The following is a 21,096-nucleotide window of genomic DNA, read 5'->3' on the forward strand; positions in this document are numbered from 1 at the left end:
TATGTGTGGTCCCTAATGTTGATCTCAGCTCTTCACTACATTCTCTTGTTTTGGCTTTTCGATAATCTTGTTAGCTTCCTTCCTTATCTCCTGAACACTGCTTCCCATTCACTCCTCCTGTCCCATGTTTCTCTGCTGGAGCTCCTCACAATCAAATAATTTCTTTGTACTGGTCTCATTACATACTGTCTCTTGCAGACATGCAGATGTTCTCATGCTTCTGGGCATGTTTCTGATTGGTGACTCTTCCATCTTTCTCTTAAGCTTCAGAGTCAGCTCATCTCCACCAGACTGCCTATTTCATCTTTTCCTCTGGATAACCTCTTGATCAATGGTTAAAACTGAGCTTACCTTCTTTCTAGAAAATTCACTCATGTGGGTATTTTTCTATGCCAACTGGTAGATTTTTCTGCACCCAAACATCAGAGTCAACTCAGGTACCAAATATTTTTCCTGCTGTGCGACCTTTTCTGCAGGGTTGTCCATTTAGGAGCTCTGAGCTATATGTGGCCTATGCCTGAATTAGTTGTTCCAATGCTTGAGAACAGGAGGATGGAAACAGAACATTATATAAGACAGACACACCCATTCTTCAGGCTTTTACTCAGATGCCCTTCTTGAGCTGTGTTTGGATACCCTTCCTTCACAGCTCTGCAGTACCTCCTTCTGGATTACTGGGATCTGTGCTTGCTGCACTGCAACTGTGTGGTTTGCAGTCTTAATGACCTGTGGATTGTGAGGCAGGGGTGGTTTCACAGTGAATAGTGGGGAGCTTTAAGATGTCTGATAACTGAATGTCTTAGGCTCCCTGCTTAAGCCCAGTACAAGGAATTTCAGGACTGCATTTCCATGTCCCCAGGCTTGTGTTGACAAAGCATACAAACAACATAAGCCTGCATGTCTGGGTCTAACACATCCACTCCCCACTAGCAGCCTAAAGACTGTACAGTTGAGACACTGTTTACATACAGACTCAGTAGTAGCGAGTTCATAACTTTGTGAATGATGAAAAGTGAAAATATTTATCTTCACACCCTTAAATTCATGCAATGAAGGACACATTTGAACTACGCTGCAGACTGGCCTAAGAAAAGACTGATGACAAAGGACTTTCTCAAAAATGATTACTTGTAGCCATACAAATCAGTAATGAAACTCCAAACTTGTTTCATGGTCTAGTTTAACAACAGAAATAGTAACAGCTTGAAATGTCTGAGCATTTCAACCTACTCACGAAATTGTGATTTTTAATAATTACCAGAAGAGAAAATGAAAAACCAGCACATAGAATGGGTTATGACGTGTAATTATCATAATACTGAAGGTGAAATACTGTGTGTGAAAACTAAATTTGAAATCTGCATAAAAAAGAAATGGTTACTAATCATCATGTAGCAACTATTCTTTTAACTACTTCCATGCCCCAATCTGTCCCCTCAATTTTTCATCTGATGTTTGCATAGAGATCCTCATATGTAATCTTGTGCTAGAGTTTGGTGATAAGGGACAAATGAAAAGAAGTCTGCTTGTCACCTGGAAAAGTAAGGCATCTGCAGTTTAATAACTTAGGTTTTGGAGAAATGGCTCAGCAGTCAAGAGCACTGCCTGCTCTTCCAGCAGACTGGGGTTCAATTCCCAGCATCCACATGGCAGCTCACAACAATCTAACTCTATTTCCAGAGGATCGGACACCCTCAGATAGACATAAATGAAGGCAAAACACCAGTGCACATAAAATTAAAAAAAAAAAAATCAAAAAACCAAAAATACAAAAGCAAAACTCAATTTAGGTTTCAATAGTGTTCATCTCCACCAAACTAACCTCAGGGAAGTCTAGGTTAAAAAGCGACATGGAAAGACCATTCAGATGAGGAAGAAATGCAGTTCTTCTCAGTGAAAATGTAAGGGTAAAGAGACAGACAGGGTGTGATGTTTTGAATGAGAATGGCCCCTATAAGCTCATAAATTTGAATACTTGGTCCCCAGTCCATGGAACTGTTGGGGAAGGATTAGGAGGTGTGGCTTTGTTGGAGTCAGTATGTCACTGGGGCTAGGCTCTGGGGTTTCAAAAGACATCCATTCCCAGCTAGCTTTCACTGTCTTGTGCCTGTGGATGAAGAAGGCAACTCTCAGCTGTTGTGCTGCCATGTTTTCACTCTGTTCTAGCTGTTATATTGAGAAATGGAGTTAAGGCTATTGCAGGAAGGGATAAGACAGGATGGCAGCTGGAACTGAGGTGAGGGGTGGGGACAGAAAAGCTTGAGCATTTGCAAGCCAGCCAACATAGCTGAAAATCGGCACTTGTGGTTTATTAAGAGACCCTATCTCAAGGAAACAAGGCAGAGAACAAGATGAAGACACCAACACTCTGCTGTGGTGTTTGCATGTATGTGTATGAACACTCATGTTTGTGTAACACACCCCAAGAAAGGAAGGAAGAAAGGATGCCAACTGGTTTACTGGTGCTATATATATGTGGTATGAAAACAAAGGAATTGTCACTTGGGAAGTAATGGGCAGTCAGCTTGGATATTAGTCTGAAATGTGTCTTAGATATGGGAGAGAATGTAGAAACCAAAAGACAAATGAGCTTGGACTATGGAAAAATACTTTTGTCTGGAGATGCAAATTTGAGAGTTATCAATGTAGTTACCTGGATTTCTAGAGAGGAGAATGAAAAATTTACTCATTTTACAAACACCTCAGTAAGTAGTAAAAAGAACTAGTAGAATTTAAAAACTCTTCAACTAAGAACAAGAGAGATATTACTATCTCAATTAGACATTTAGCAAATATCCCTCAAGAGCCATTCTCAAGAAGCACAGGGATTTAGTCAGAAATGCTGAATACTAGCTGTAAGGTACACACAAATTTTAAAATAGTCTAAGCATTTGAAGTGTATTAATTTAATCTTTGCAATAATCCCACAGTGCAGATATTCTTATCTTTATTTTGCATATGAGTAAACAAACTTAGAGAGGTTTAACGTATAAACCAAGAAAGTAGGGTCTGGGCTATGGAGGCAGCACACACAGATGCAAATCACAACTTTGCAGACACCTAGCTTTGACTGTGTGGAGGCACTACTGGGCTGCCCTGTGTTTCAGGGTCTTACCAATATGAACGAGGAAGCAGTGTTCATTCCACAGTGCTTCTTAGAGTACAAGTAGCTTGTAGGATATCTACAATACGGGGAAGTCATCCATGGCAGTTCTTCTACCACAGCTTTTGTCTTTTTAAATGAGATAAAATTTTACAGATCACTTTTCCTATCAAGATCCCAAGATGAGTTATTTGAGTGTTTGGCTGCCTTCCAGGCAGAGCAGTGACATCTGAGGAGAAGAAGCTATAGGCTAGGGTACACAGTTAAGACTGGCATTTATCAGAAGGAGTATGTCAATATCTTAGGACTGTCAATACTCCTTAAGCAGCCTGCTTGGTGACTTTACTGATCTAGGTATTTCAGCGCATGCAATAAACTAGTCTTGGCCCTTAAGCTGTTTATCATCTCAAGTTCAGAGTACAGAGACTATAAAGTACTGGGATCAATACATAAAAGTGCCAATTCTTAATAAACTCTGCTCTGGCTCTTTGGGAGGAGAAGTACAATCAGGGAGGAAGGACACAGGCTACAAAAGCTACCTGAAAAGACTTAGGCATCATTGTTACTATGGCACCGCTTTAACACATTCATAGCCTTTTCCTGTTGGTAACTGTGTCTATCCCCATTCTAGAATGCCCTCCATAAACCCCAGAGATCTTAATCTTCATAACACAAGTGCCACTCACTGAAGCAGTTATAACAGGAAAGGAAAGCTAGCTGATGGGATTTAAAGTGCTATAGGCCACTGAATCACTAGCTACTTGGTGAGGGCATATGGAGAAATGTCACTCTCAGCTCTGCCAACAGGGAAGCTCTGCTAATGAAACAGACCTCTGAAACATGAAGGCCATCCCAATAGCTTTTAAAACCCTCCAGACTTTCCTAGGAAACCTGTATCAGCAACAGAAATACTTCACCAAAGATTTGCACTATTTCCCTTGCAGGTTTCACTTCTCAGCACCTGTTCTGATAAAGACTGGTCACCCCAGGCTTCCTACCCTGCTAATATACTCTCCAGTGCCATGATCATCTTCAGTCTAAACATAAACAAAAGGCAGCAAAGGGCTGGCAGTGCCCTACCTTGGGGATGAAGACGTGATATTATTTCTCAGCTTTTTAGGAACCTGATGTGTTTTTAATGTCTGTTAAAGAAAACAAACACACAAGCTTAAAAACAGAATAGCTCTGACAACACAAAGCTAGGAAAAACAATACATGGGCTAGATCATGATCTGGAGAATTCTTGGGCATCAGACAAGAGCATGGGAATAAATCACTTAGAGAATTAGATCTGTTCCAGGCTTCATTAGTTCTAATTATCCACCGAATATGCTCAGCAGAATGTGCGTGGGTCTGCTGGGACTGACGCACAATAGAGTAGGCAAAATATAAACTCCTCTGAGCACAGAGACAGAGTTCATAAAACAACTGAGATGCCTCTTGCTGCATAAGCCACCAGATGAGACAGAAGGAGCAGCTCTGTGGCCTGAAGGCTGCTTTTGTAAAAGTTGGGACTTCTTTATTCTCTATCCAAGACACAGTAACAAGGCCAAAGCTCAGGCAGACGGTCTTAAGTTGTTACCTAAATACCATAATAATGGCAGAAAAAAAACAAAAACAAAAACAAAAAACAACCCAGGTCATTTGACCCCAGGTCAAATGACAGTGAGGTGTTCCAAAGTTTAAAGGATTTCATGTTGTTTTTAACTCATTAACTATATCAAATTTTACTAGCATTTCCTCTACTCATTTTAAATGATTTCAAAACTGTTGTAACTATTACAAAATGAAAATAGTACCAGGCCAACTCACAGGATTCTTATAACAGTTCGTGTGCCCTGGCACTCTTCATTTGCACTTAAAGTTAATTTGCTTTTCTGTGCTTTAAACATGTCTAAATCCTAGTGATTCTGCTTACAGACACAAAAGCTACTGGCAGAAAAGGCGTTTCAGATCAAAATGTATGCTTCACTCCAAATGGAAACTACATTAGAATTTTAAGCATCTTTGTGTGTGTTCGTATGTGTGGGTGCTTGTGCAATATGCATTGTGCATGAGGAGAACAGAGAGGTCAACCTCAGGCACCATTCCTCGAGTGCTTTCTGTTGTGTTTTTTTGAGACAGATCTTTTACTAAGCCTGACTCACCTGATAGTCTCCACCTAGGGACTTGCCTGTCTCAGCATTCCCAGTGCCATGATTACAAGCATATTCCACCAATCCCTCCCAAACCCCAACCCCAGACTGGGTCTCTCTGTATAACAGCCCTAGGTGTACTGGAATTCCTTTTGTAGACCAGGCTGGCCACAAATTCATAGAGATCCACCTGCCTCTGTTTCCGGAGTGCTGGGATTAAAGGCATGTGGCACCATGTCTGGCATAATTGGCATGCCTGGCTTTTTTATGTATGTTCTTAAGCTTGAACTCAGGTCTTCATGCTTACCTAGTCAGTATTTTACGGACCGGGGCATTTCCCCAGTGCAGAATTTAAAGTATTTCACAAGGAATATTTAGTGAATTTAATCTGTCTACATATTGAGCTCTTTCTATGCCTAGGATAAGCTGATATATTAGAATTAATTTAGCTAAATTCTATTTTGCTATGGACACTGCATCTGTAGACTTCCACAAATTTTTAGAAAGAACTGTTATGTTTGTTGTTACTTAAAATAATAATATGTAACTTATTCTCAGTCAAACCTTAGAAAAATACCTAAAAGTAGCAAGAGTTGGAAAAACACAAACTTCATATACTTAAGAGTTCTAGTTACAACTGGAGTGATGGAGTATGCCTTTAATACCAGCACTCAGGAGGCAGGGGCAGGAGGCTCTTTGTAAGTTTGAGGCCAGTCTGGTCTACATAGCAAATTCTAAGACCCTGTCTCAAAAAACCATTCTAGTTACATATGTTTAAATTAATAAGATACCGGTGTTTATGAATCAGGGAACAACAAAAAGTTGCTGTCTCTAACAAGGTGGGAGTTCACGGATTAACACCTGAGATGGTCCTCTGACTTTCACATGAATGTCCATGGAACATACATCCCTGTACTCAGATGAACACACACACACACACACACACACACACACACACACACACACACCGGATATTAATGCCCAACATTTTGATTTAACAGTCTCACATATTGTAAGCTCCTCTATAGTCCCCAGTTCATCTGGGAGTAATATATTCTAGTCATCATATTTGCCATAAGCCATATGGCAAAGTTTGGGTCTTGAACAGGGGAGTGGGTATCATTAAACACAGTATCAATACAAGGACTTAAGGGCACACATATATTCAGTCTGATACCTGACATATAGTTATTATTGACAGACAATGAAATTGCTAATCGAAACATCACTAGGCGAGAATACATTGACTACAATTAACCTGCCAGACATCATAGCTTAGTGGCATAGTGTACTTCAGAGGATGGATCTGTCCCCATGACTTGTGCTCAATGGGAGCTGTGGCTCCCCAGCCACTGTCCAGCATCTTGAGAGAGTGCTGGACCACACATCACTGGTCCAGGAAGAGATCATTTTCAAGAGCAATTCCCACTAACAGCTAATATAGAGTAAAACAAAACAAAACAAACAAACAAACAAACAAACAAAAGCCGTAACATAGTGACAGACCTTACTTACTTTAAATGGCTTCTTTCTGTTATAAGACTGTAGGAGAAAAAATCCTTACTGAAAGATAAGAGTTTCAAGGAGGGACTTTGACACCCCCCCCATCAGAAAGCACTTTTTAACAATTCCTTCTTGTTAGTGAATATCTACTGGGTGGGTGATAGGCTCCTTCTCAGCAAAGGGATTGGAGACTCAGAGCCAAGGGAGGAACCATGGAACTCCTTGGATTTCTCTTCTGCCCTGAGAGAGCATGTCAGACTCAGGAGACAAAGTTTATTCTTCCTCATACTAGTTGCATGGTATGGTACAAGATGTTCAGTGAAGCTTTATATGCATTTACATATGTTAAGCATTAGTTTTACTGGGAATTCTAAGTATCATAATTAAAAGGTATATGAAAATTTTACAACATAATAGACAGATGCCTAGCATTGAAAACAATCTACACATTTGGTGTGGGCTGGAGAGGAAGGCACCCTGGGCTCCCAAAGCTTTCTTTGTTCTGATTTGATTTTAGTTTTGAGACAGGGGCCTGGGATTTACTATGTAGGCCAGGCTGAATCCAAACTTAAGGTGAATGAGAGACAGACACCTCTGTTCCTGTATACCTGGTTATTCTTGGAAAGGGCTGCACATTAGTGATGGAAGGGAGTTTTCAATGAGTCTTGAAAAAAAGTTATATGTAAGTTTTGCTTATAAAGCTCATTGGTATCACAGTGACACAATATGAATAAAAGAACCCTACAGAAGTATATATTTTTCCAAAAAATTGTTGAAGCAATTATTTCTAATCTCTTTTTATAGTTAAAAGATACAGCCCATCCATCAAGATGAAGTCTCTATGCCCCAAATACAAAGGCACCCACATTCGCAAAAGAAACATTACTAAAATTCAAATCGCACATCAAACCTCACACATTTATAGTGGGAGATTTCAACACCCCACTCTCAACACTAGACAGGTCCACAAGACAGAAACTTATCAATGGAACTTTGTTTTTACTTTTATATTTGAAGTTACTGTTTTTTTTTTTTTTAATGTGTATGGGGTGGGACATGTGCTTTATAGAGCACATGTGAAATAAAAAGTACGCTTACAGGAGTTAAGTTTTCTTCCTCTTCTGTTTGGATCTTGGGAATCACACTCTTGTCATCAGGCCTGGCAGCAAATGCCGTTAGCTGTCTAGTCATCTCACTAGGCCTACCAATCAACTGGTTTGAGAAGGAAATTGATCTTTTGGTGAATCAGTACAATTTTATATTCATTAAATAGTAAATATTCTTCCTAAATATTTTTCCTGGGTGGAAGACCAACAAGTTATAAAATGAAAATGTATAACATATTAAATAAGATCTCTATAATAGGAGTTTACAAGTCATCGATCATATCCTTATGCTAATGTATCTTTAAAGCAGGCCTTTAGTTTCCTTTTCAGAGTACTTAGCACAGCAGTTTCTGCTATGAAGAATACCAGGCAGCACATGAACCCACACATACTTGTCTTTATAATGTAGTTCACATGCTGTAGAGCTTACACCAGTAGCGTCACATCAACCTGGCTCTGAAACTATTTGTGTGACCCTTGGTGGGACTCTTAACCTTCCCAACTCTTAACCTTCTTCCTTTGTGAGGCCTATTTTTTTTTATTTTATTTATTTATTTATTTATTTATTTATTTTGCAGACTGAATGAGATCATACACTCATTGACTATTGTTCACCACCTAACCTCTCCTCTGGTGTTGACTTAAGTATAAAGAATAAGCATCCTCTCTTGGAGAATGTGGGATCTATGAATAGAGGGAGAAAGGTTCCAGCATTCAGATGAAGAGAAAAAGAACATATTCCCCCCCCCCCCCGAATTTCACCATCTTTTCTTACTTATTCCTATTACCTGATTTAAGGCTGGTTCAAATATATATTCTTTGTTGGGTGTGCCATATATCCCACAGAGGTCTCATTAAGAACATTATAGCATCCAAGGTAAAGGCTGCCAATTATACAGTGAAACAAATTTCATAGCACCATAAGGTGATATTTTGATTTTGGTTTTCTAAAGATACAGATATTGAAACTATCACAACCAATCATTTGGTTTTTGACATGAGCTTAAAAGGTTAAGTTACTATCTGAAGAAAGGTAATCTGGTTGCCTTTCACAGCAGCCTGCAAGCTTGGCAATCTGCATAGAGAGGGGCATTTGTCATCATTAGCTGAGCTGTGACAGCTGGCACCCAGGGTGGCCTGGAATCAAGAAGTGGCAGAGACACTCTGGGTTTTGGTTGCCATTCAGTATAGTCTGTTTCTTGAAGATCAAGAAAAGATATGAAAAGCTTTGTGATGTAACTAACAGTACTGAACATCCTTGCATTTTCCACAACATGGATAATACAAGGATGGCATGTAATTAGCAGGTGCCTCTAGACAACAAGATGCCATATCATCAGCTTCCTGCCTGCCTCTTAGACGGGGACTCTTTTCAGAACCCAGACAGCTCCAGCACAGTGTTTTTTCCCCCCCTTTGTTTCTGTTGTTGATGATTTTTTTAATTCCATGTTAAGACTGGGTTAGGATATTCAATTAAATAAATACACTTCAGGAAGCAGAACAAAGATGGAGATGATGGTTCTCAGATACATTAGAGACAAATTCCCAGGAAAGAGTTCAACTACATACATCCAATATGGTACTTACTCTTGGGATAACATGAATATCAAAATTAGATCATTTCCATGACATGCTCCTCCAATTATTAGAAGTGTAGGTAGTTCATAACGAATATTTTTAAAAAAGTAATTTTTTATCCAAATGTGTCTGAAATAGCTGTCATCAATACCTTAAAGATATTGGTTTAAATTGAAAACTTTATAACTACACTTTTAAATCTACTTAATATAAAGCGGCATAAATAATTAAAGAGAAATTTTAAATTAAGGAACAGGCTGACCATACCTTTGAAAAGTTAGAATGTTACATATAGTCTCTCCATAGTCATCAGTGCTTAAAAAAGTAATCAATAACACTGACTTTATATTATTATGTAAACTAGTTTTTCACAAATAAAACTAATTTTTGTGTTAATGTAAAATCTATGCAAATAGATGCAGTCATTTATCAGGAGAGCTGACAAGCATTCCATATTGGAGGGGGAAAATGAAACTGCCTTAAGAATAGAGGCAATTAATTATTTCTGTATTTTTTCTTCTTCTGTCTTGAGGCACAAAAGTTATCCATCCAGTTAAAACAGCAAATGAAATAAAGAGATTATTTTTTTATTTAAACACATATGGCTTTTGCCTGCAATACTGATCACCACAAGGTCTACAGATGCCCGTGGCTAAATTGTGTGCTGGCAGATGCACACAGGGGAAAACGTGCTAATGCAGCGTGGAGAGAAAAACAAATGAACTTCACTGCCTACTAGGAAACTCAACCCAGAAACAAACCCACACCCACCCTTCCCCAATGAATTATGCATTCTGCTTATCCAATACAGGTGAAGGTTACAAAATTTAACCTTGGTTTGTTGCAAAAGTAGAAAGTGCCTTTAAATTAGTAAAGACATTTTTATGTGCATGGGTAGTTATCAATCCAAGTGAATGTCTGAGAAGTATGTTTTTATGAACAGAATAGCTAGGACATTTAAACTTCTTGATCTTACAACAAAAAGTGTATAGCACAGAAATGCATGTGACTAGATAGAAATTGTGGAATTTCTACTTGGTAGTTTTTAAATCCATTTGCCAACAATCTCTGAAAACTGGAAAGAACTGGTTCATGGGGGCTGGAGATGATTCTATGGATGAAAGCTTGCTGGTGCTAGAAACCCTGAGTGTGGTTACCAGCACCCACATCAAGCATCTCACAATTGCCTAATGCAGCTCCAGGGCATCTCATATCCTCTTCTGGACTTCACAGCTACCTACACACACAGTAAACAGGCGTGCGCGTATGTATGTATGTATGTATGTATGTATGTATGTATGTATGTATGTACGTACGTACGTACGCAAACACACACACACACACACACTCACATAAATAAAAATAAATCTAAAACAAAACAAAACAAAAAACCAAGCCGGGCAGTGATGGAGCATGCCTTTAGTCCCAGCACTCAGGAGGCAGAGACAGACACATCATTAGGAGTGGAGGCCAGCCTAGTCTACAGAGTGAGTTCCAGGAGAGGCCCCAATGCTACACAGAGAACCCCTGACTGGAAATACCAAAACCAACCAACTAAACAAACAAGCAAAAAAACCCAAAACAACAAACATTATGAAATGTCCCTGCAAATGAAGTCTATATTTAGTCAGTTTTCTTTTGACAAAAAGCCAATTCAACCCTTTACTATCTGAAACACTATGGTTTTGTGTGTTTGTGTTGTGTGCTCATACATGGATGTGTGCATGTACAAGCTATTTTATAAACACTAAAATGAATATTTCATAAAATGGTTTAAGATTATGAAGGAAGCAATAACTTCTTTCTTAATAGGCCTGTAAGCTCACACAACATTAAAATTTCTATTTAGTTGTAGAGAAAAATATAAAACAAAAAGCATTAAAATAATTTGTATATCTTGAGGGAATTAAAGACTATCTGTGTTCTTACAATTTCTACTTGAGCATCTAGGAGAGCAGCAGCATCAGTCCCTACTTGGGCACTTCACTAATTCTTTGTTTAAGTGACAATATGCAAGGATATGAAACTTGGATCTGAAGTATATGATGCAAGAATGTGTACATATTATTTAGTATTAGCTATAATTACTCCCTATATCATCTTATATCATGTAAGAGAAAGATTAAAGCAACTTCAAAATAAAATACAAATACTGACATTTATGAGATTTCTTTCTTTTGCCATAAAAGTATTAAATAACAAATATGCCTCAAATATTGCCTGGTGCCTAAGGAGGCCAGTACAAGGTGCCAGTCCTCTGAAGCAGTAGTTACAGATGGTTTTAAGTCACCACGTGGGTGCTGGGAATTGAACCCAGGTCTTTTAGAAGAACAGCCATTGCACTTAATAGCTGCATCATCTCTCCAGCCCTATACCCAAATTTATGAAGCAGATTTCACATAAGAGTAAAGCTAGTGATGTTACTTAACAGGATCCTCAATTTTTATTTTTAAAACACTCTGTCTTTTAAATTATGCACTTAATTTTGATTTTAATTTTTATTCAGCTAAAATAAAAAGGTTATATAGATTTAAAAATACTATATCAATTCTACTTTCCACTTGATATTTTTAACATGACACTATATAAAAAAATGTGCTTTTAGGAAATATAAACACTGGTAAATTAAAATTTACGAATTTAGTATAGTGAGTAGTATAGTCAGAAGGGAAAACAAAATATCATATAGGGTATCTGTTTGCAAACATTTACCATCTATAACTATACATAGAAGACAATTCCCACTTGCATGCTAATGTCCCCGTTTCTGCAAAATATTTGACACCAAAACGAGGTAAGAGGTGATCATTTTCTGTGATATAATTATTTTAAATTAGCTCTTCAGTTAATAATTACTGAAAATTACAATAAAGCCCAATTTATAGGCATGCTTTGTTCATAAAAAACAAAACAAAACAAACAAAAAAACCCGAAAAAAAACCAAACACTAAATAACAAAAGGGAGAGATTATTTTAGATAAGCACTTACTGGTTAGTTAGAAACCATGTTGTAGTCTCAAGGTCATGCTGAATATTTTCAGTGGCTTAATCATGCACAGTATGAAGTGATAATAACAGCAGTGCAGCCCTAGATTAACAAGCTAATCACACCTGGTTCCACTGTTTTCTTTAAGAGCAATAAAAAATGCAGCCTACTCACAGCACTGGGGCTGCAATCACATACATAAAATTCTGTAAATTCATGTTTGTTATTTTTTGGGGGGCCCTTGTCTTTTATTTGTTCATACAGAAAGAAAAAATGAAGCGATGAGCCCAATTATCCTATCTGCTTATTTCTGTAATGTTTGAGTAAAGAATACAAGCTGAAATTTAACAAAAACAATTTCACTTTTGTCATACTGATATTGGGGATGTTACCAAGGGTTCTGAGGAAGGATAGAGATATCATCATTCCATGATACTCAAGTGAATGCAAATCCCATTGTCCAAAGACTCTTGGAAGAAATCAGAGACACAATTCATCATGGACAGTAACAAATTCTTTTCATTGATGAGTTTTTCCTAAACTTTTCTTCCCCATCCCTGCCCCAATTTACAGAAACAACGATGAAATATCCTGCACCTCTATGTACATATTCAAATGAAGAGAGAAAACTGAGAGGGTTACATACAAAAGCTGGGCTTTTAACTCCCTTATCTATAAAAAGAAAAGTCTGGCTATCAATCAAGCAGGAGTAGTGATCCTTAGAACTCTACTTACAACTCGCATCTTTGGTCTCTAAGTTACTTTTCTTTTCAACACTTATAATGGTAACACTCAGCAATAGTGCAGGAAAAAAGTATTTCCCACTACAAATGTGACCATGTGACTTGCACTAGGGTAACAAAGAACACTAAGGCCATGACTCCATCATTCAAGAAATTTTTAAAAATTAACCTCCATTCTTAGAGTGCTCAGACTGAAGAAACAGAACAGGTCTATGACATGTAAACAGTGACCTTAATCTCCTGCCTGACTTTGTAATGAATCTGATTTTCAAACAGGAAATAATGACTTTAAGAAATCCCTGAAATTTCAAGCTATTTTGTTTAAGTGCTTTTATAGCATAAGTCACAATAGGAAGAAAGATTAGATAGATGCCATCAAATTACCAGAAAAACTTCCTCTGTTTTACTTTATTTAATACGACGGGTAAAGAAAACCATGCACAAATATCTGTCTTTAATTTCTCTAGTGTAAAGGGGGAGAATATATTGTGTCTGGCAGACAGAAACAGTTAAAGTAGCCTGGGTACATTTTTAGAAAAGAGAGAAGGGAAGAAATCAGATGCATACAATGAGCCTTCAAAGCCACTCCAGCAGTAGAGATAAATAATTTGATAAAATCAACTTCATATTCTTTTGAAGTCTCCAGAGTAATAAGCACATATTAAAAAATACAACTTTAAGTTCTTGAACAGTTGTGACTAAACTAGCTGCTAGCAGATAAAGAAAACACGGAGGATAGTGTGCATGTGAGCAGCGTGACTGCTCAGATCCCTTATGAGCTTCCAGAAGGTTGCCACTGGTGAAGGCAGTGAACTTGCAAATCAAGTTTAAATAGTCATTAAAAAACAAAACAAAGCAAACCAGAAACCTCAGGTTCCTACACTTCTGAACACAATGCAGTTTTTCTTTACCTTCTTGTAGGAGACTGCTTGCATGGCTTTGCACAGGCCATGAAAGTGCACCCCCACGGGGACAGTCACTCAGGAAGCTACACTTCAGAAATAGTTGTCTTGTCATTATTATTTGAGATGTTCTATTGTGTTTAAGTTCACAACATTTGTTTTATGTTCACAAATATGGCTAGATGTTATGATAGCAGGCTGTGTCTTTGCTGGATTTATTTTCCCTAACTGGAATATTTTAAATCCAAGCTGCCTTAGTTAGACCCTAAACACCATTCCATGCAAGCATCTCAGTGGTTACATCATGAGATTCTAGGGTATTTCTTTTCCCTCCAATTAGGTCACTTTTCTTCAATTATCATTCTATTATTAGCTCATGTCAAGGATGCCTACATGCATACCACTGAAAACAATTCTTAATTTATGTGTGAAAACACAAGGCACATACAAGCTTTTCTTCTTATAGATAAGACTGTATGTAAAAAAATCGACTGGCATCAATCCAGTTCTTATACAGACTTTTCATATAATAAAACATATTTATACCACTTGTGTATTAACATCATCATCCAACAATTCAATAGGTCGAATGATTTTTAAATTAAAATTAATATCAAGTAGTTGAATAATTTACAAAACATATCTAATGCCAAAACCTCGACTAAAGAAAGTCAGGTGAATTACACAAAGATACATCGTTAATTTTAATTCCTCTCCACGGACAATTCAATTAAAGAAAGCATGGAGGAAAGGAAGCAGCCATTACTGCAGTTTAGTTTTCCTTCAACAAGGAGGGTTGTTGAGATTGCAGAATGGTTTCAGCTACAGGCGCAGTTCATTTCCCGGGTTCATGGTAGCAGCCGATCTGGGTAGCCCTAGCTAGAAAGGCAATCCAGTGTTATTCTAAGCCTCCCGGTCAACCCACAGTGACAATAGCCGCCTGGAGTCCAGTTTTATGTAAATCACTGTCTGTACCGGGGCGTGGTGGGTGCTTCAGAACGCCGGCTGGCCTGGCCTTCCAGAAATCCGTAGCCTCACTACCGCGCAACACTCTAGGACTAATGTCTTTCGTGGTTCTCTTGCTCCTAGTGAAAAATCATTAGGGAAGGGCCTCGGTTGCATCAATTAGTTTTCACAAAGTGCTTCGGTGTTTAGCTTCGCTTTAACCCAATTAAGCCGCACAGCGAGCCCAGAAAGATGCGCCACCTGCGCCAGGCTGCAGTCGGCGGCCACGGTTTCCCGAGTCCCTCTGTTGGACACAGGAAACTACCAGGGCCTTGGCGTTGAAGCTACTTCGAGCTCCGTAGGTCAGGTTGAGGAACCGGGCGCATGGTATCCCGGAAAGGCCAGGGCCAAGTATCCCTGGGTTGCACTGAGGCCGTAGTCACACTAGGCCGGGGACACTTGAGGTCGGGGAGGCGGCGAGAGCAGAGTGGTGCAAGGGCACCTAGCGTGGTTTGCAGTAGTGGAGGAGAGCGAGGACAGCCAGATATCCAGAAAGCTTTACAATCAGCCCGAGAACAGATGGGCCAAGAAAGAGAGCTGGAGAAGACACAAGGGCCCGCGGGGAGAGGTTGCCTGCCGCACCCCACCCTGATGACCCACGCATCCCCAGCAGCCTCTCCTGGCTGCATAGTTCTTTCTCGTTTGGTCTGGCGCTGTGGGTTGCCTCACACAGCGCCTCTTCAACTGCCAAAAGGTAGCAGTGCGTTCACCCGCGAAGCCTGCAAACTGAGGAGGGGCTTTGAGAGTTCCTAGTCCACATTCCCAAGGGAACAGGTCTTCGGGAATGGAATAGACGGCCATCGTAAGCCCCAAATTTTGCATACTATATTAATTTAAAAAGGGATCTATCACTATGGGGTAATAAGAACCTAAATTAGAGGTGATGCTAAAAAGTTGTGCATCCTCAACAGAAGTCCATAAACAGTGCTTACACAGGTGCTACTCTAGTCTTACAATAGAAATTTTGTTAATGCAAAACAAACATACCTCTGCACTAAAGGCAGGCAACTGAAAACTAAGCCCTAACTACGCTTTCTTTAGTGTACACTGAGGACTCTTCGTTCAGAGATGGTATTCGGGAGGAGAAGCTCCCTAAAAAAAAAAAAACCAAAATAACAAAAACACCCAAAAACCTCCTTAGGGTTCCAAAATGTAGAAAGGTTCATTTCTTTGAAAATTTCCAGAATAAAATTTAAATTAAAACAAATAAACCAACAAACTCAAACTTGAATGGTTACAAATTAATTTTTGAAGCTTTGCCATCTTCCCATAATCAAATTATAAAGTCCCAAAAGATTGGGACCAACCTACTGTTGGTCACCACTAAGAATACCTGAGATGGGAGATCTGTCTTCAAGCCTGCATGAACAAACAAGATTGAATGGGCACACCCTCAAGATCTCAGTGTTAAGCCCACCTCTGTGAATCATCTAGCTCATCTAAATCCCAGAGATCTTGTAGAAGGTATTCCCCGAAAGAGCAGGCAGACTTCACCACTTTTTTTTTTTTTTTTTTTTTTTAAAGCACTGGCCCAGTCTAGCTACAGACAAGGGGAACAGCAGACAGGTGAACATGTTTTAATCACCCCTCTTTTAACTGGGTAGATATTATCTACCCCACTCAGCAGAAATTTTCAGATTCCTCTCAGCGAATGAAAGTGGGGGGGGGGGAACCTAGGTAAAAAGAGAGCATAGTTCCGAAAAGGTTTCAGAAAATGTTCTGATTGGGAACACCCAATATGGAGAAAAACTGGAGTACTCCTCCATCTGAAGCCAGCAGTCTGTTAGCAGCAAACTTCTAACTTGTATTAAAAAGATCCCAAGGATTAACGGACATTAATTACCTTCCTCTAAATGCAAGTTAGTGACTTTGTTCTAGAAAGTCCCTTTGACTTCACTAATTGGTGGGTGACCATTAGTACACCTGGATAGCACATAAGAGGTGAACAGACAAGCAGGTTTCACAGCACAGAGAGAGAATTCTCATGGCCAAATCTTTTCCAAGTGTCAATATGCTTCAAGTTATACCAAAGCCAGATTTTTCTCCTATTTTCCAACCTGTCTAGGTAGCCTGGGTGGTTTTCTGCCAGCAGCAGCTTCCTACCTTTGGTTTCTGTGCCTCTATCCACGAGGGGGGATTAATTAGCCAGGCTGAAGCTGGGGGAGGCTGTCGTGACGAGCCCAGTGGCGATTGGCCGCCCGCCTGCCTGGCCCTGCCTTTATAATTTCCACACGAGTGCATCTGGGCTTTTACACAAACCAACAGCAGCTTCTTCTGACAGACACACACTCACCCCGACACACACTCGGCACACTTTTCCTCCTTCTGATTAACAGTCCTGCACACAACATGATTACGGGAAAACTTAAATAAATACGCAAAGGGTGATTATTTTGACTACTGGAAGAGCTTTGCTGGGATTCAGCGCAACTTTTGTTTTTATTACTGAGAAGGTGATCTCTCCACGCGTCTCTCCCAGACACGGATTCTTTAGCGGAGGAGAAAGTAGGAGAGTGCAGCCTTTCACTTTAAGACCGACTAGGCTCGCGGATAAAAGGCCCGCCGGGCAGGGCGGCCTCTTCTGCATCCTTTCCGAGAGAGGCTCGGTGCCTTTTACGCGTGGCCCCCTTTCACCTCCGAAGTTGGCTCCAGCACTAGCAGCCGCATTGGATCCCACAGCTTATTGTGAGACTCCGGTGTACAATCCGGATCTCTGCCCCAACATGATCGCGGCCCAGGCAAAGCTGGTCTACCACCTGAATAAGTACTACAACGAGAAATGCCAAGCCAGGAAAGCTGCCATCGCCAAAACCATCCGGGAAGTCTGCAAAGTGGTATCCGACGTCCTGAAGGAGGTGGAGGTGCAGGAACCGCGCTTCATCAGCTCCCTCAACGAGATGGACAACCGCTATGAGGGCCTGGAGGTCATCTCTCCCACCGAGTTCGAGGTGGTACTCTATCTGAACCAGATGGGGGTGTTTAACTTCGTGGACGACGGCTCGCTGCCTGGCTGCGCGGTGCTGAAGCTGAGCGACGGTCGCAAGAGGAGCATGTCCCTCTGGGTAGAATTCATCACCGCCTCTGGCTACCTCTCAGCACGCAAAATCCGCTCCAGGTTTCAGACGCTGGTGGCTCAGGCAGTGGATAAGTGTAGCTACAGAGATGTAGTAAAGATGGTGGCTGACACAAGCGAAGTGAAACTGAGAATCCGCGATAGGTACGTGGTGCAGATCACCCCGGCCTTTAAATGCACGGGAATCTGGCCGCGGAGTGCTGCCCACTGGCCGCTTCCCCACATCCCATGGCCGGGACCCAACCGGGTGGCAGAGGTCAAGGCCGAAGGGTTCAATTTGTTGTCCAAGGAGTGCCACTCCCTGGCCGGCAAGCAGAGCTCCGCGGAGAGCGATGCTTGGGTGTTGCAGTTTGCAGAGGCTGAGAACAGACTGCAAATGGGGGGCTGCAGGAAGAAATGTCTCTCTATCCTGAAAACCCTACGCGACCGCCACCTGGAGTTGCCAGGACAGCCCCTCAACAACTACCACATGAAAACTCTGGTGTCCTATGAGTGTGAGAAGCATCCCCGGGAGTCGGACTGGGACGAATCTTGCCTGGGCGACCGGCTGAATGGAATTCTGCTGCAGCTCATCTCATGCCTGCAGTGCCGGCGGTGTCCCCACTACTTCTTACCAAACTTAGATCTGTTTCAAGGCAAACCGCACTCAGCTCTGGAAAACGCTGCTAAACAAACGTGGCGACTTGCAAGAGAGATCCTGACCAACCCAAAAAGTTTGGAAAAACTCTAGAGGATGACCTAATCCAGCCGACAAGATCACTCTTCTCAATGTCCCGACGAAACGAAAACTTCCTGGTTGATTCCTATTTAGTATTTCCTGAGACAGTGCAAAAATTAAAAAAAAAATCTCTTCCTTTAAAAGGAGTAACAGCACAACATTTACACATCATCTCACACATCCCTAAAAGAGGAGGGAATGGAGTAGGGAAACGGGAAAACCTATACCACACAGGCATCTCCCATCTCCCCTGGAAAGTACACAAAACCCGAGAAGAGCTTGCAACAATGCAAGAACAGCCAGCCGGCAACAAGGATGACAACAATCCTGAGACTTATGCACATCTGCCTTCCAGTAAACGGGACCTGGATGGGCCATCGGGAGGATCGGAAGGAGCGTGTAATGTATATTTTGATTTGTAACAAAAATTGTGATCTCATGTTGTCTTTGAAAGTGTGGATGTTGGTGTTTTGTGATTTGGTAAACAGAACTGAAATTGTCATTTGGAAACTTCCAGACACTTTCCACAAACAGAGATGCATTTAAAGGTAGATTTCCTCCTGGTACTTTACCTGTCTGTGAAGTGTCTGAACTTAAAAAAAAAAGTTTACATTTTCTTTCAAATATATTGCTTGTTCTAACATTCCGTAAGTATACTTGAAATGTTATTTAAATATATTCAAAGAAATTTGAATTCAGCTTATATATTAACGCTTGAATATCTGAATTATATATATTTGAAAAATGCACTTGAAATACACTGGATAATTACTTTTGTGATTTAGATTTTAATTTCTGTTGCTGATTTTTATTTAATTAGAAGATAATAAATGAAGTAAAATACCCAACTGTTGTGTCTCATTTTAATTTTTTTTTTGTTAAGAGGCAATGCTTCCTTTTGAAAATCAACTGGAATATTTTAAATATTTTGACAGACAGGGTAATAAAATCACTTAAAAATACACATTACATGGGTTCTTTTTTAAGTAGCTATAGAAAATATCCATTCCCTCAGTTCCTAAATTACTACATGGTTCTTTTCTACAACTGACACATTTATAATCTACTTTTGAGACTTACTTCTGGTTAGTATTTCTGTAGCTTCTTGACAATATAGGGGGAAAAATCTATCATGGCAATAGAGATTACTAAGCTTAAAAGCATCAAATTCTGAGAATTTTTGACTTAAAATCACAATAAAATTTTGAATTTTATATATGAAATCTAACCAATATACGTTATCAACCTGTTATTAGAGTAAATCAGAAAACCACAATTCATTCTTACTACACAGAGGAAGCTAATGGCAAACTATAAAGACAAGTTGTTACTTGTTTAAACACAGCACACTCACTCATTACACACCCCATGGCTTTAGAAGCTGGAAGTGAGAGGGTCCTTTGCTGCTATCTCACTGATCAACAAGTGCTGAGAGGCCTGAGACTAAGGTTCTGCATTAGCTAATTCAGTTGGCCATAAACTTTAGAGTTTCCTTTGCTCATTTACAAATAATGTTCTATAATATGCTATTTATTGTATATCTTTAATATAAATAATAAGGCTCAAATCTACCTATTTTAGAACAGATTTGAAATGACTTAAAGGAAGATATTTTCAAAGCTACAGTAGAATACCCTATTATCTCAACCTCTTACCCTCAGAAGAAATTTACAAACCTTACAGTGACATAAATATGAAACTAGAGAAATGCATCTTGGAAAGGTGCTGGGCTGTAGGGTTTCTCTGATGGTCATGGAGGCTAAATCCACAAGATAAGATTTAGCAAACATGTATGACATTCCAACGCTCCAAATGTGCAGCTTCTGGGATGGCATGTGAGTACTAGTGTATGCTGTGTATATACATTTAAATCAAAGCTTACAAAGAATCTCTTTCCCTTCCTTTTAAATCCATATGTAAAATCCATTTAATTCAGGAGATGAAAAATGGATTTAATAATGAAAATGAAATTATATGTAAATGACTCCTGCCCCAGTTTCCTTATAACCTTTCAATAAATAATAATTCATATTGTAGTATATACTTTTGGAAATTAAATGTGATATTAACACAAAATTTCACAAGACCTGTCCTCGTCTTCCCAGGAACTGAGACACTGTGCCCCATGGATCCCGGAACAACTGCCTTAAACACAAAATAAGTGCACACAAAGGCACATAGGAAGACTGCTCAAATGATCATGCTCTGCTATTTATGCTTAGGATTTAAGCTCATTAATACAAT

The 21,096-nt window shown here is 39.8% G+C and overlaps 2 protein-coding genes across 6 annotated transcripts in view; one reads left to right on the top strand and one right to left on the bottom strand.

The window, feature by feature from the left end:
* Nbea (neurobeachin) overlaps positions 1-21,096 on the bottom strand; it is a 511,635-nt gene that overhangs the window by 129,880 nt on the left and 360,659 nt on the right. The window lies entirely within an intron of this gene.
* Mab21l1 (mab-21 like 1) lies at positions 17,182-19,112 on the top strand. Its single transcript, XM_051176975.1, has one exon. The coding sequence runs from the start codon at positions 17,785-17,787 to the stop codon at positions 18,862-18,864; it is 1,080 nt and encodes a 359-aa protein (XP_051032932.1). The 5' UTR covers positions 17,182-17,784; the 3' UTR covers positions 18,865-19,112.

Source organism: Phodopus roborovskii, unplaced genomic scaffold, assembly GCF_943737965.1.
Source record: "Phodopus roborovskii unplaced genomic scaffold, PHOROB, whole genome shotgun sequence".
Lineage (NCBI taxonomy): Eukaryota > Metazoa > Chordata > Mammalia > Rodentia > Cricetidae > Phodopus > Phodopus roborovskii.